We start from the raw sequence: 14,480 nt of genomic DNA on the forward strand, positions 1-14,480 counted from the left end.
AAAATGACTATTTCGGTTTTTTTTCTGATTCTGTTAATTAATCAACCAAAACAAAAACAGTTTTAAGCATTTTTATTATTGTTCATATAATTTTTGCTCATAAGGAACTGCCAACAACAAAATAAAAGTACATTCAGCCTGCTTGTAGCCACATCTGTCCTGCTTCCTTAGATTCACAGCCTGTAGCCTTAAGAAAGAAGGAAAGTACTTGGGAAGGTGGCCCAGATTAAGGGCCTCGGGAGACTGAACTGACACAAATTATAGGCGTAAAGGAGGAGCAAAGATAAATGCTGTTATATGCACTGTTTAACACCTATCATTTATAAGAATATCACCTTTCAATTAATAAATATATACATATAAAAAAATTAAAGACATGGATTTTTGGCTTCATCACTCCTCTTTTCTCTGAAGACATCTTTTTTTGCAAAAGAAATTAACGTCTCAAAATCCAGGATGTCTGCTTAACATAATGATTAGACACCTACATAAGAAAGTGTTAAGTGTATCGCTGTATTGATTTCTTGCACTTCCTCCCATCTACTAGGAATTAAGTACAGACCAGAAACTTCTATTTTGCTAGATGGCTTCAAAAAACGTGTCTCCCTCACCGACTGCTGTGAAGCCCCCCATTCCCCATCCATTTCTTATTGGAATTAACATGCACATTACTCTTTGAAATCAACATTTCCCCAAGAATCAAACCACCATTTCAGAATCTGTTTTAGTGTCTGGTCAGATAGTTTTACTGCTCATTGCTGAGTGTGGATTTTTATATACAGGATACCGAAAGGCGTTTACTACTCTGCATTGAGCCTGTATTCTGCTTAAGCCCCTGCACCACAAAATTTGGCTGTGACGCAGTTCCTGTTCACCATAGTCAATCACTTCAGTTACTTGTCCTGTTATCTCCTCTTGGAGAGGCTGCTGTCCAACTTCTTTCAGGAACCACATATATCTGGTAGGAATACTAATGATGACTTGTCCCCATACCAAGGACCCCAGGCCAAAAAAGACGGACCACAGCCACTGCTCTAGGTTAAGTGCTGTGCAACTAAAGGGCTTCCCTCCAAACTGAACAATTATAACTTGTGTAATCAAGGTTCCCAGAGTGACACAGCAAAAAATGCTGTTTTTAAATATTCCTGAAAAAACATTCCGTTCTCCGTGAATCTTTCGTGCATTGATTTCATTACAAATTTGCATCATTACAAATGTGTTAAATATAAGTGTGTAATGCTGGGTCGGGGGGGACTGCAGTGTGGCGGTTCGTCCATTTTCAATATCAAGTAATCTTTCTCCTACAAACAGTAGTGAAAAAACCACTACTAGCTGATAAATGGCATGTAAGAAAATATTTTTCATCATTATACGGGAGATGAGTGGCTTATTTCTGCCATAAGGCTTCCGTTTCAGCAATGCTTCAGTTGGCTTTTCTGTGGCTAAAGCGAGAGAAGCAAAGGTATCCATAATGAGATTAACCCACAACATCTGAACTGCCTTCAGAGGGGAATTCTGGGTGATGCAAGCACCTGTAAAAGCAACGATCACAGCTACCACATTGACGGTCAGTTGAAACTGAAGAAATTTGGAAATGCTATCATACACATTTCTACCCCACATCACTGCTTTTACAATGCTTGAAAAATTGTCATCAGTAAGAATAATATCAGAAGCTTCCTTAGCTACATCTGTTCCAGCAATTCCCATGGCAAAGCCAACGTCAGCCTTTTTCAACGCTGGCCCGTCATTAGTACCATCCCCAGTGACTGCTACCACTTGTCTTTGCTCTGTGATATTGCTGTTGATGATCCCTTCCACCAAGTTGTACTTATCGGCTGGGGAGGATCTTGCAAGCACGGCTAGGGTAGGCCAGATCTTGTCTATCAATTCTTGTTTGATCTCCCCATTCTGATTACGAATTAATCTATTAAACTCACTCCCCTCTAAGCACAGGAAGGTCTCCCCGGGTTGCAGAATCCCACATTTGGCGGCGATTGCCCGCGCTGTGTTAATATTATCCCCCGTGACCATACGGACAACGATGCCAGCGTTCTGACACTTCCTGATTGCGTTTGGAACTTCAGGTCTGACTGGATCTTCAATGCCCACAATTGCAATGCAGGTTAAATCCTTAATAACTGTGTCCTCCTCGTCCCATTCTGGTTCGTTTGAATCAGGGCCACCTGGGAAATCTCTGAAAGCAATACAGATGGTTCGGAGTCCCTCAGAAGCCATTGGGGCAATCACATTTTTTATCACATTTTCCCTATCCTTTCTGGAAAAAGGCTCACGCTCTGCTGCAGAGTTCAATATTTTGGTGCATTTTTGAAGGAGTATTTCAGAAGCACCTTTGCTGAAGAGTTGATAGCCACCAGCAGCATTTTTCACAACTGTGCTCATAGACTTCCTGTCGGAATTAAAGGTATACACTTTATACAACGTTTCTTCTGGTATCTTAGTCCTCATAGCCTCATAATCCAGATTTAGTTCTATAAGCAAGCCCAGTAAAGCACATTCTGTTTTATTGCCAATATGACGGGGCAGGCCTCCTTCTACTTCAGGAATCAGGATCTTGGATGTATAAGCACAGTTAACAGAAACACCCTTCAGCAGATAAGCCAACAAAGCTGGATGAATTAAAATAGGGGCAGGAACAATTTTGTAATGTTTACCCCCAATAAAAATCTGAACCACTGTCATTCTGTTCGTTGTTAAGGTCCCGGTTTTATCTGAGCAAATGGCTGTTGCGTTGCCCATAGTTTCGCAGGCATCCAGATGCCTGACCAAGTTATTATCTCTCATCATTTGCTTCACAGAATAGGCGAGGGAGATGGTTACCGCAAGTGGGAGGCCCTCAGGCACGGCTACAACCAAAATCGTCACGCCAATGATAAAGAACTTCACCATATATTGTACATACACGGGCGTACATTCAATAGCCCAAATGCGCTTCTCGATCACAAATACTCGAATGAAGAAAGAGGCTATAAGAACAGTGACGGTGATGATAGACATTGCCAGCCCAGCTTTGCCAATTTGCACGGCTAATCTGGTAAGTTTTCCCTGAAGGACAGATTTTTCTTTTTTGTGCCCAGTAGGTTTTGGGGAGCTTTCCTCAGTTTCCGTTGCTTCCTTCTCATCAACTTTTTTGTTCTTAGGGGAACCATTCTTGTTGGTCTCTTTTGGTTTCTCATACTCTCCAACTCCAAGTAAAGTAAGGATAATACCAGTTTGTGAGTTAATGCCAACAGCTGTAACAACCATCTTTCCAGAGCCTTCCATCACGTGGGTACCTGATAACAACATAGGATCCTGTCTTAAATTCTTCTTGACTTGATCAGATTCCCCAGTAAGGGAGCTTTCATCTAGTTTCAAATCGTAGCCTTGGAGAAGCAGGCCATCAGCTGGTAGAAGATCCCCGTATTTGATTTGCATGACATCCCCAACCACTAAGTCAACTACTGGGATCTGTGTTATATCCCCACTCCTGATGACAGTAACTTTTTGCTCCTTTTCAATGCGACACTGCAGCCCCCTGAACTGTTTTTCCTTACTCCAATCATTGAAAGCTGTCACCAGGACCACACAAACAACTGATAGAAGAATAGCAGCACCTTCAATCCATTCGGTGTTCCCTTCTTCTTCTTCTCCTTCGAATTCCTCCAAACGACATATTGCAAGATTGACCCCTGAAGGATGATAAAACGAAAGTCCCAACGATATGAGGGCTGCAACCTCCAAGATACATAATGTCATATCCTGCAGTGCTTCCCACATCAATTCAAGAAATGTTAGGGGCTTCTTAGGGGGTATAAAGTTCTTTCCAAACACAGATTTCCTAAGCTCTACTTCTGATGAAGATATTCCACTTGTAGGAGATGTTTTCAGACGATTGCAGATTTGAAAGACGTCACCATATAATTCTTTTATTTTCTGCACAGCTTCTTTCTTTCGAAATTGCATCAGATTTTTCAGCTCTGAGTTAGTGATATTGAAGTCAGCTGACGTATGCCAGGCTGGAGTCACCATCACTGTGCCTTCCTGCAATTTACAAGGATAAGCCAGAGAAAGTTAATCGCATTTATAAATTGAAGCTTGGAAACACATTCCTTGCATTTATGTAAAAGCACTACCAGTATTTATAGAGGAAAGTCCTTTAAAAAAAAATCAGAGCAACAGGACATTTTTCCCCTCGACTCTTGAAGTTGTTCTTGCTGGTACAATTGTAAGTAGCAATGTGGAAAAGCATATATATTTGTACTTCAGACTCAAAAAACATGGCATGTTGTAAAACTGTGCTTGGGGATTTCTCATTCTTTTTAATTTGAAAAAAAGATTGGATCGGGCCCTGAAGAAGAGGGAGGGAGGAGACCCTTTATCAATGTTTTGTTTAAACTAGGAAAGTGCAATAAAATAGCTTCACTATAAGATGTAGACAGCTTTGGCGGTCAGAGACCACAAATTCTGAAGAGCTATAGGTGATATCCACCAAATAGGTGGAGTTCGATTCAAAAAGTGTATATTTAAAATTATATTAAGCAGAATGGACGTATTACTTTCTAGGCTTTCCCCCCCAAGATATCTTTTTTTTTGTCTTCAGTTTCTCTTGGCTGTAGAAATATCTGGCTGTTTGATTTTGTGTAGTTCAACTAGAAATCATTCCAACTTCATTTGGTGGGACTTATAATGTGACACAATTCTACTAAGGAATAAGTCTTGTTGAGATCAGTAGGATTTACACTTGTGTTAGTAGGTCTAGAACTGCACTATTACAAGATCAGTTCCCTTGTGTACAAAGATAAACAGAAATTTCTCTTACATATAAACCTGCAACCCAGGTGTGCTTTTAGCAATAGGATCAATAAGACCATTCACAGGACCAATGTTTTGGATTTCTCTTCAACTGTGTAAAGGATCACTCAGCCCCAAATCCAGGATGCACATTTGAAAAGGGAAAGAAATTGTTTAAACTGGTATTTTTCTTATTGTTTTAAAACAACTAAAATTTTATATGAACAACATTGGACTGCCTAAAGTGCTATATTTCACATAAATTGTATTATTGTTAGGGACAATCTATTTACTAGACCCCTGTCACCATGAATTCATATACATCTCAATAAGAAATTGGTTGGAATACTAGTTACAACTGTACTTCAGGTGTGCCTCAGGTATAAATGAGAATAGTTCTTTCTTTTGCAAACTAAGCATCAAACTAGAATGTAAACATTTTTCATAATAATAAGGAATGCCAGGTAATCTGATCCCTATACAACAGGAAGAGGGGATTTGACTAGACATTCACTCACTGGAGAGATTTGACATTCATTCACTGCAGAGATTTTCTTTTTTCAAGTAGAAATTTACCCTCTTAATATTCCTTCAGATGAAAGCTTTTCATGGTAGAAAAATATGGATTTGGGTGGGCATCTTGGTTCAGGAATTCTCATGGGTAAAAAGATTTGCTGTTCTCCCCCCTAAAGGCCATGATCCAGCCTGACAGAGCAACTAAAAAAAGTCGAGATGGCAGTTGTTAAACATGTTACAAAGAGTTATAGCTGCCATCTTGACTTTCTTGATCTCTAGGGAAGCCCTTGCTGCCATTTCACTGATGCTTTGAAAGAGCTCTTGAATGAAAGGTGTGATATATATTTATATAAGTAAATCCTGTATCTCCCATTATTAGTCAGACTTACCAGACTCAGTGTTGGAATTTAGCAACATCTGGGGGGGGGGGGGAAACTACATCTATGTAATATATAGAGATCAGATGCTGACTCATCTGTATCATCAGCTTTGTCAACTGATGACATGATGCTAATGCATCTATATAATTTTGAAATGTCCCTTAAGCTTTTCATTATTATGGAATTGTTATAATGGAATTGATATACAGTGGTACCTTAGTATTCAACTACTTTGAAACTCATCGAATTTGATGGGAACATTTGGGGTGAGTGTGGTTTCGGCATAATGCATCCGGCCCATGGGCCGGCAGTTTGACATGCCTGCCCTACACACATGGTTGACTGCATGCAGAAAAGGGGCCTGTTCAAATTGTACAAACATTCAACCTCCTGCATACTTGCAAATTAGCTAAGCATCTCCGTAATGGACTTAAGATTAGAAAGCACCAAGAAACCTGAAGACTATTGCAATGTTAATTAACTGCATTCCAATAACACAGTGAGGGATGATTTATTGTTCCATGGATTACTGAATAAACCTCAGTTGGCTGGATTTACATCATGTGAAACCACAATTTACAGTCAAAACCTCCTAAATACTAAGCAACAAATAACTACCTTCTGACTAGCATATTCCATGAATATTGTCATAACCTTTTTTATGCAAATTGTCATGTGCTATATTTCTATAAACACAACTGGAAGAAAAAATATGGCAATATTTTAATTATAGGTAATCCAGCATTGGCCTACCTGAACAGGGAACTTCAGGCAGTAGAGGGCACTTTCATCTCAAAGATGTGGCATTTTCAAGGGAAAGCAGAAAGAAGACATCTTGAAGGAAAATCAGAATAGGAATAAAAGAAAAATAGGAGAGAAATTTAACTTCTACAAATTAAATTAATTCCAGATAAATTAGCATCACCTTTGTAGTGATATGGACCAAACCATTAATTAAGAACTTTCTCTAAAGAGGGACTACCTTAAAGTGGTAGTGGGAATTATCTAAACTTTCCATGTCCATTCAGAAAACCAGAGACTTATTTTTGTGGAGTTCTAAAGGAGGAATTGGTTCTGTTCTTCATTCCCAAATTAGGTAATGACTGTTCTATCAGGTAGTAGTACCATTAAGGATCCAGTTGTTTAATTTGATGACTAGGATTAATTTCTGTCTTTCCCATTTATTACCTGTAAGCATGATATCTGTCACACAAATGTTGAGTTCGCTCAGCTTACTGAAACCAATTAATTACATGGGCCAGCTGGCATATTTTGCTAGGCTAAAGTATGTTTAGCTACTTTATGGATCAGCCTATTGTGGGCCTACAATCAGAGTTGTTGCCTTCTCCAAAATTCATCTCTAAGATGTAGATCTTCTTGTCCTCTAAGGTTGCTGAATTACACTTCCCAGCAGTTAGAAATTGCTCAGCAAATTGCCCACCCTTATTTTGTTAAAACCTCAGAAACAGGGACAGCCTCACCAATAAGCATAGCAAAGTGGTAGAATTTGATCATTGTCAAAAGGCAACAAATATGGTTATGTCATGTGTCATTATGTTATGTTATATGTTACGTTATATATAATGTTATATGATGTGTTATGTTACGTTACTGAATTTTTATTGGTGAGGGAGAAATGTATGATGGATTTTCTAATTTGGCTAACGTACATCTCAAAACCTTTACATGAAAAATCAGTCTCAAGCTATATAGTTACAAAAAGATTTTCACTTGTATTAACATTTTAAACATTTCCTACAATTTTTTTGCTATAGAAAAGTGGCTCCATTTCTGCTAATACAAACCTACATATCTTAACAACCATGAGCGCTCAGAAAATAATACAGACATTTTGTATTATCACTTTAAAATTCAAGGAGCTTAGATACCATAGCCAAAGGAGATTCCCTCCAACGTCTCTAATTATGGTCTGCAGCAAAGGGGGGAAAATAGTCAGTAAACCTTGATTAATCCTTAAAAAAACGAGTGTTTAAGCTAGAAAACAAGAAGGGGGGCTGCATACTTACATGGCTTTATAGCAACACGATCTGTAGGACTGAAGCAACTGAAATGTTTTGACCTGGAAGTAATCATTATCACTTATATACACCTGAGTGTCATGTGACTTAGAGATTCAGAGGCCTCTTTTTTAAAAAGAGCAGTGAAAAAAATAATTGTTACTTTACTTGGAATTTTAGGATTATTAGCTTTTAAATAAAGGTGATACTAACATTTTGGCTGATGTAGCAAAAATAGTACAGTTTAATGTGAACTGTACAGTTCTAACCTGCATTTTGGCTTCAGTCCTGTTCATGTTTCATGATCCCAAGCTAATCCTGTTCCAACTCTCATAGCATTTTGGGCCTAGCTCCAAAGTCAAGAAAGATATTTTTTCACATTGGCCAGTAACTGTTCAAAGTGGCAGTTACCACAGGAAGAGACGTGGAATTGGAATGCTACCAGCAGCCAATGAGACCATCGCTAATAGCCACATTCTCATGAACTCTGACTCTTGATGGCATCCACATCTGTGCAACCAAACAGGAAGAGCCCCTTTCCCTGATAAATGTACACAGAGTCCTTATATACCAGTGATGGCAAACCTTTTAGAGACCAAGTGCCCGAAAACGCCCCTGCCCCGCCCTGTCCCCCAGAAGCTCTCAGGGCCACTCACCACCTCCATGGCCCACCGCAGATCACCTTAGGTGGTCCAGCAGCGCCATGGTGGCCACAGCCTCCGCCCATGCCCCACAGCATCAACTGCATATGATGGGGTGCGAGGGTGGAGTCCTGGCCCGGCTGCCATGTCCTTGACTGCGCTGTTCCACGCGGGCCGTACTCAGGGGCGACTCTCCTCGGGGGGGTTGCTGGTGAGGAGGGGGTCGCAGGGCGAGGCGGGGCTGGGGAGATGGCACGCATGCCCACAGAGAGGGCTCTGAGGGCTGCCTCTGCCACGTGTGCCATATGTTTGCCACCACTGTTATATACTGTAGACTGAATTTTAAAGGTACCACTGTTCTTACCTTATTGGGTAGATTGGAAAAGCTAAAAACTGGTCATCTTATAAAAAGAAAAGGTCTGTCTATGTGGTCTTTAAGTGTCAACACTGAGTTGATGGCCAATAATTAACCAATGTTACTGTAGCATAGAAAACAGTTCTAATACTTAAAGGGCCTAATCTGTTCAATAACATTTCTGTTAAATTGCCATCCATATTTATAACTTGACAAAACTTTAATTTTTGTTTTTGGGTGGTGTCATGAATGAAACTTTGGCAGCTACATGCCTCTGTGTTTCATCTTGCATTTAGATTAATGGGGGGCGGAGATGTTACTTTCAAGTGGGTACATGGAGAAATGAAGCTTTTTGATTCAGCTGCAGACAGTGAGAGCTTGAAGCCTTGTCAAGGACACCAGAACTGGTGTGGATTTGAAGCAGACAGTTCTATAACAAAGTGGACTTGTTGATAAAGATTATGTAAGGCATTGGGGATTTGGCTGGGAAAACTATTGTTTAAGTTTATGAATTGATGTTGGAACCTCTGAGTTAGTTTTTCTTCAACATAATCAAGATGTGTATTCAATAAACAAAAACCTTTTCAGAAATGAAATGAACTTGGAGTTTTATTTGGATTCTCAAGCTGGATGTTGACAGGTAGTTAATGACCAGATCACTGTCTATATCAGGGGTCTTTAAACTTGGCCCTTTTATGACTTGTGGACTTCAACTCCCAGAATTGCTCAGCCAGGCACACTGGCTGAGGAATTCTGGTAGTTGAAGTCCACAAGTCATAAAAGGGCCACATTTGAAGACCCCTGGTCTATATAATAACAAGTATTTGACTTACACAGTTCATTTACTGACCATTCAAAGTTACAACAGTACTGAAAAAGTATTTTATGACTGTTTTTCACACTTTTGACCTTTGTAGCATCCCCAAGGTCATGTGATCAAAATTCAAATACTTGGCAACTAACTCATATTTGTGACTAGGAATTTGACATCACAGCGGAGAACTAATCTTACTTGTCAAGCCTAATTTGGATATACAGTAATTATTATTATGCAATGCTCTAATGCCAACAGATGCTTATGATTGATTAGATGCTTCCTTTTGTCCCCCCCCCCATTAAATCTTACTTAATGCTCAAAAAAAGTTACTACCAGCCCTAAAGGCAGATGCTTGTGTGGAAAAAAGTTATGCCAGGGCAAAAATCTTTGCAAAGTATTTCTGCAAAATGTCAAGTGACCACAGCTACCACCAGACCATCCTGAGTATGTAATTTTAGCTGGTATACATTTTCAGATACTTGTGTGATATATATTTACCAAAGCTTTGAACTTACTGAATTATAGTATAAAAATTTACCCAGTTCACCCAGTGTTACCTTGGAGTTGTAAAATGTCTTGTTTAGGAAGCCCTGATCTCTGAGAATGGTCACTCATGTTGACAGACAGATAGACAGTCAGAGTGATCCATCACAGATGAGGGATCAGACTAAATATGAACCACTGGAGAAGGAAACACCCTTGTAGGCATTCTTTCTAAGAAAACCAAATAATAATTTGCACTGAAGACAATGTCAATACAACATTTGTACAAAAACCTCCAAGATCAAAGGGTATCCAATGAACATAGAACATAGAATAATAGAATTGGAAGGGATCTTGGAGATCTTCTAGTCCAACCCCCTGTTCAAGCAAGAGGCCCTATGCCAGGGGTGTCAAACTGGCAGCCCCCAGGCCGGATGCATCACGCACAGGCCACCCTCACCCCGGCTCTGCAAAGGCACAAAACATTGCAATACATCATCACGTGACGCGATTGAGTTTGACACCTATGCCCTATACCACAGAGGTCCCCAACCTTTTGGTTCTGTGGAGAAAAGTTTTTCTACGGACCAGAGAGTGTGTGGTTTTGTGTACTGCCTGCATCCCATGGATGGGGCTTTGCTTGTTTGTCTGGACTGGTTGCTGACATGCCGTGGCCCAGTACTGGTCCACGGACTGGGGGTTCGGGACTCCTACAGTATTGTATATATAGAGAGTAATGAGTTAATGGAGAACAACAGAGAATAAGTACTGTTTATGCATTTATTAATTTATATCCCACCTTTATTATTTTGTAAATAACTCAAAGCGGCAAACATCTCGTAAGAGGTGATCCAAGCTGATATGGAATTGTGTGTGGTTGTAAGGCTACCACTGTGTTACTTTTTGTAGGCATTATTGGAAGGTATACATACAATTTATTTAAAATTTGAAACAGCCATTCTCCCTCATAGAGAGTCTCTGAGTCTTGTCTGAGCATATTTCTGTTTTAAATCTACTGCTAGATTTAAGCTGGCAATCTCTGAACCTGGCAATCAAATCTCCTCGTTTCTCATTTGATTTCCTCATTTCTGTTTTGATTTCCTCATTTCTCATTTGATTTCCAAGTGAGATCTTTAGCATTTGCCTTTCCTTTGTATGTTGTGGGAGTCAAAGATTTTATGTATCTGATTTCCATAGATGCTATGCTTCATTGCTGGAAGTAATGGCATTTGCTTTTGTCATGGTGTTGCCCATCTGTTTGAGAACTGTTTTTATGTGATTAAAACTGAGCCATCCTATTTCTTGATTAATTTTGTGCCTGTGTTCCACATTTTGAACAAGCCAGCCTGGTCTGATGGGTTTAGGGGTATTTTAACGTCTTGTATTAATCTATTGAATTGGGCTATTGTATTTAATATTTCTTTTAATTTTTATATATTGTATTTTATTGTATTGCCCTGTACACTGCCCTGAGTCCTTCGGGAGAAGGGCAGTATAAAAATTAAATAATAATAATAATTATTATTATTATTATTATTATTATTATTATTATTATTATTATTATTATTATTATTATTATTATTATTATTGCCAAAATATATACAAGAATTTGGGATACTGTTACATGGTAAATGCCCTATATCTCAGTCGTTGCACATACTGTATTCCATTTTTCAGAACATCTGGCTAAATATGTTAACAATTTATAAGGACGTGAGGTGATTAAAATGTTGAAATACAGAACAAATGAGTAAAAGAAAATGGAAGGAACTGAAATATCTTCCCCAAATTAGAGAGATTAAGGAACAGCAAGACAGTAGTTTTCAAACTGGTGTAGCTGGTAAAATGGAGGGCAATTTTCCTCAAAAGGCTGTTTTAGAAAAGAAGGAATACATTCACACTACATTTCCTATAGATTATGTTTTCCTACTTGTCTATGGAGATCCTCAGTCATCCAGGTTATGGTTGTCCCAAAGGTGCTTTTTCAAAAGACAGTTGGATTTTCCTTGTTTTGCATGAAGACATTTCACTTGAAGAAGTTTTTTGGATGAGAGGTGAAAACAAGCAAAACAAAGAAAGTCCAGTTACATTATGCTACCTTCCAGGGCAAAACCCATAACTCACTCAGTTCACATTGCTGAAAATGGAGTATGGGTGCATGTGCCTTAAACACAGACAAAAAGCTAGGACTCAAAGAACATTTTGTTAAAAAATTAATGGAGTACTTTTTGGTGAACTTTGTAAGGGATGTCAAAAGAAAGAGCATATTTTAAGAAACTTATCTTAAAAATGATTATTTATCAGTCAAAGGTCAGAGATCAAGTTTACATTGAACCTGTAGCTCTAGTGAAACAAATCTGCAGTTGCTTTAAAACAGACATGTCAAACCCGCGGTGTCACGTGACATTGCACGACGTATCGGAGCTTTTTCCCCATTGCCGGCAATGGGGTGGGCGTGGTTTTGTTGTGACGCGTCCAGCCTGTGGGCTGGCAGTTTGACACCCCTGCTTTAAAAGGACTGGATTTCAGGTTCAGTAGAATGGTGATGCTTATACTAACCATTGAAGATCCTTTTCAGTAAAAATTCTAAGACTTAACCAGGCTTCTGCCATCTAAATCAGGGGTCCTCAGCCTTGGCAACTTTAAGACTTGTGGACTTCAACTCCCAGAATTCCTCAGCCAGCAAAGTCCACAAGTCTTAAAGTTGCCAAGGTTGAGGACCCCTGATCTAAATGGCCCTATGGATGGTCCTTGACTAAGCATAATTGATCCCACAATGATGGTCCTAGGTTGTTCCAGTTATTTAGCAGATCATTATATGACTGGCCCAATTTGTGACATATTTTATGGTGGTCATTAAGTGAATCACCGTGGGCATTAAGTGAACGTGGTGGATGTTAAGTGAACACAGCAATCATTAAGCAAATCCATTGTCTGCAATGGGCGTTTTTTTTGCTGAAAACCAGAAGTAAATGCAACCAGTTGTAAGTTCAGGACTCCTTGTACACATATGATGGAGTATTAGATTAAAAGTATAGGCTCATTTATGAGATGGTCCTTGGTTAACAAACACTCATTCAGTGACTTCTTAAACCTGCCCAAGTTGAGGCCATTGCAACATCTCTGCAGTCATGCAAGGTTGCAACTTTCCATGCCAGCTTCCCAGATGCAAGTCAATGGGGAAGTGGTAGAGGGTGTGAGGCCCTTGCTTAATGACCACAGCAATTTCACTTAGTGACAGCAACCAGAAATGGCGGAACTGCTGTTACCAAGTGGTTCAGTTACTTGCCATGATACTTTATAAGTGTCACTTCGCGACAGCAGTTCCAATCCCCATTGCTGTCATTAACTGAGAATTACTTCTACGAATTATATAATATCCAGTAGCAGGTAAGAGAATAACAAATACTATTTCCAGACATGTGTTGAGATTAACTGATATATAGAATACATGAATAAATGTAGTTTTCAAGTTAGGATTTTGGTGTTTTTTTGGGGTGTGTGTGAGACAGTGGAAGTGATTTGTAATTGTTTTCTTCCAGAGTTTCTTTGCCTTTTAACTTTACAGACTAGCCTTTAGCCTTGGGATTTCCTGGTGGTGTCCTGTTCAAGCACTAACCAAATCTGAATAGGCTTAGCATTGGAGATCAGCCAGTTTAGCTGAGTAAAGGCTAACAACAATAATACCTCACTTACCACAAGGAATGCCCTGGCATCCTTTTGTTTTGCCTAGAGCTGGAGTCATTCCCATCTCTACTCAGAGGAGTAGAATAGAATAAAAAAGCTGGAAGAGACCCTGAAGATCTTCTAGTCTAACTCCTTGCTTATCATTCCAGACAAATGGCTATCCAATCTTTTCTTAAAAACCTCCAATGATAGAGCACCCTCAGCTTCCGGAGGCAAGCTGTTCCATTGCTTAATTCAGAGGTGTAATAAAACAGATTTAATGCACGTGTGGGAAGAATTCTAGGGGCTTGAGGTTAACATCGCCCCCCCCCCCAAATGACCCCCATCTTTCCTCTGTCTTTGGCTTCAGCCTATTCCAGTGAGAGTGATTGTGTTTCTCCAGTTCTTCTACCAATAAGGGGGTGGAAATGTTCTAGGCCTCTCACAGAGTGGGGTAATGAAAAACTTCTTCAATAACACACACACACACACACACACACACATAGTTGCAATTGGATATTGTTTGATACATCCATGCTTCTGTTTATAATTGGGGAACAACAAAATACCCCTTATGAGCCTGCAGTGGAATGGGTGAACATTCTATTCCCAAGGCAGTGGGTGGAATCTCCATGAGTCTATGCACTGTCCTTCTAAGCCTGGCAGCGTGCCGTATTGTAGGAGGGAAGAAAGCAGAAAACAAAGATCTTTTTCTGGCCTGGCAAAGCCTCTTTCATCTTTATAGTTTTCCTCTATTCCATGTAAACAAGAAGAAACTTTTGCATTATTACTGCAGAGTTATTTCTGCAT

General features: G+C 39.5%; 1 protein-coding gene across 1 annotated transcript; it reads right to left on the bottom strand.

Moving 5' to 3' along the window:
* Nucleotides 1-735: 735 nt before the first annotated feature.
* LOC310641666 (plasma membrane calcium-transporting ATPase 1-like) lies at nt 736-4,032 on the bottom strand (the record flags this gene model as incomplete). The annotated part of the gene is made up of 2 exons (XM_083364904.1): nt 736-2,574; nt 2,818-4,032. The coding sequence occupies 2 exons, from the start codon at nt 4,030-4,032 to the stop codon at nt 736-738; spliced, it is 3,054 nt and encodes a 1,017-aa protein (XP_083221030.1).
* Between the last annotated feature and the right edge of the window lie 10,448 nt (nt 4,033-14,480).

The sequence above is a fragment of the Vipera ursinii genome (assembly GCF_947247035.1).
Source record: "Vipera ursinii genome assembly, chromosome: 5".
Taxonomy (NCBI): Eukaryota; Metazoa; Chordata; class Lepidosauria; order Squamata; family Viperidae; genus Vipera; species Vipera ursinii.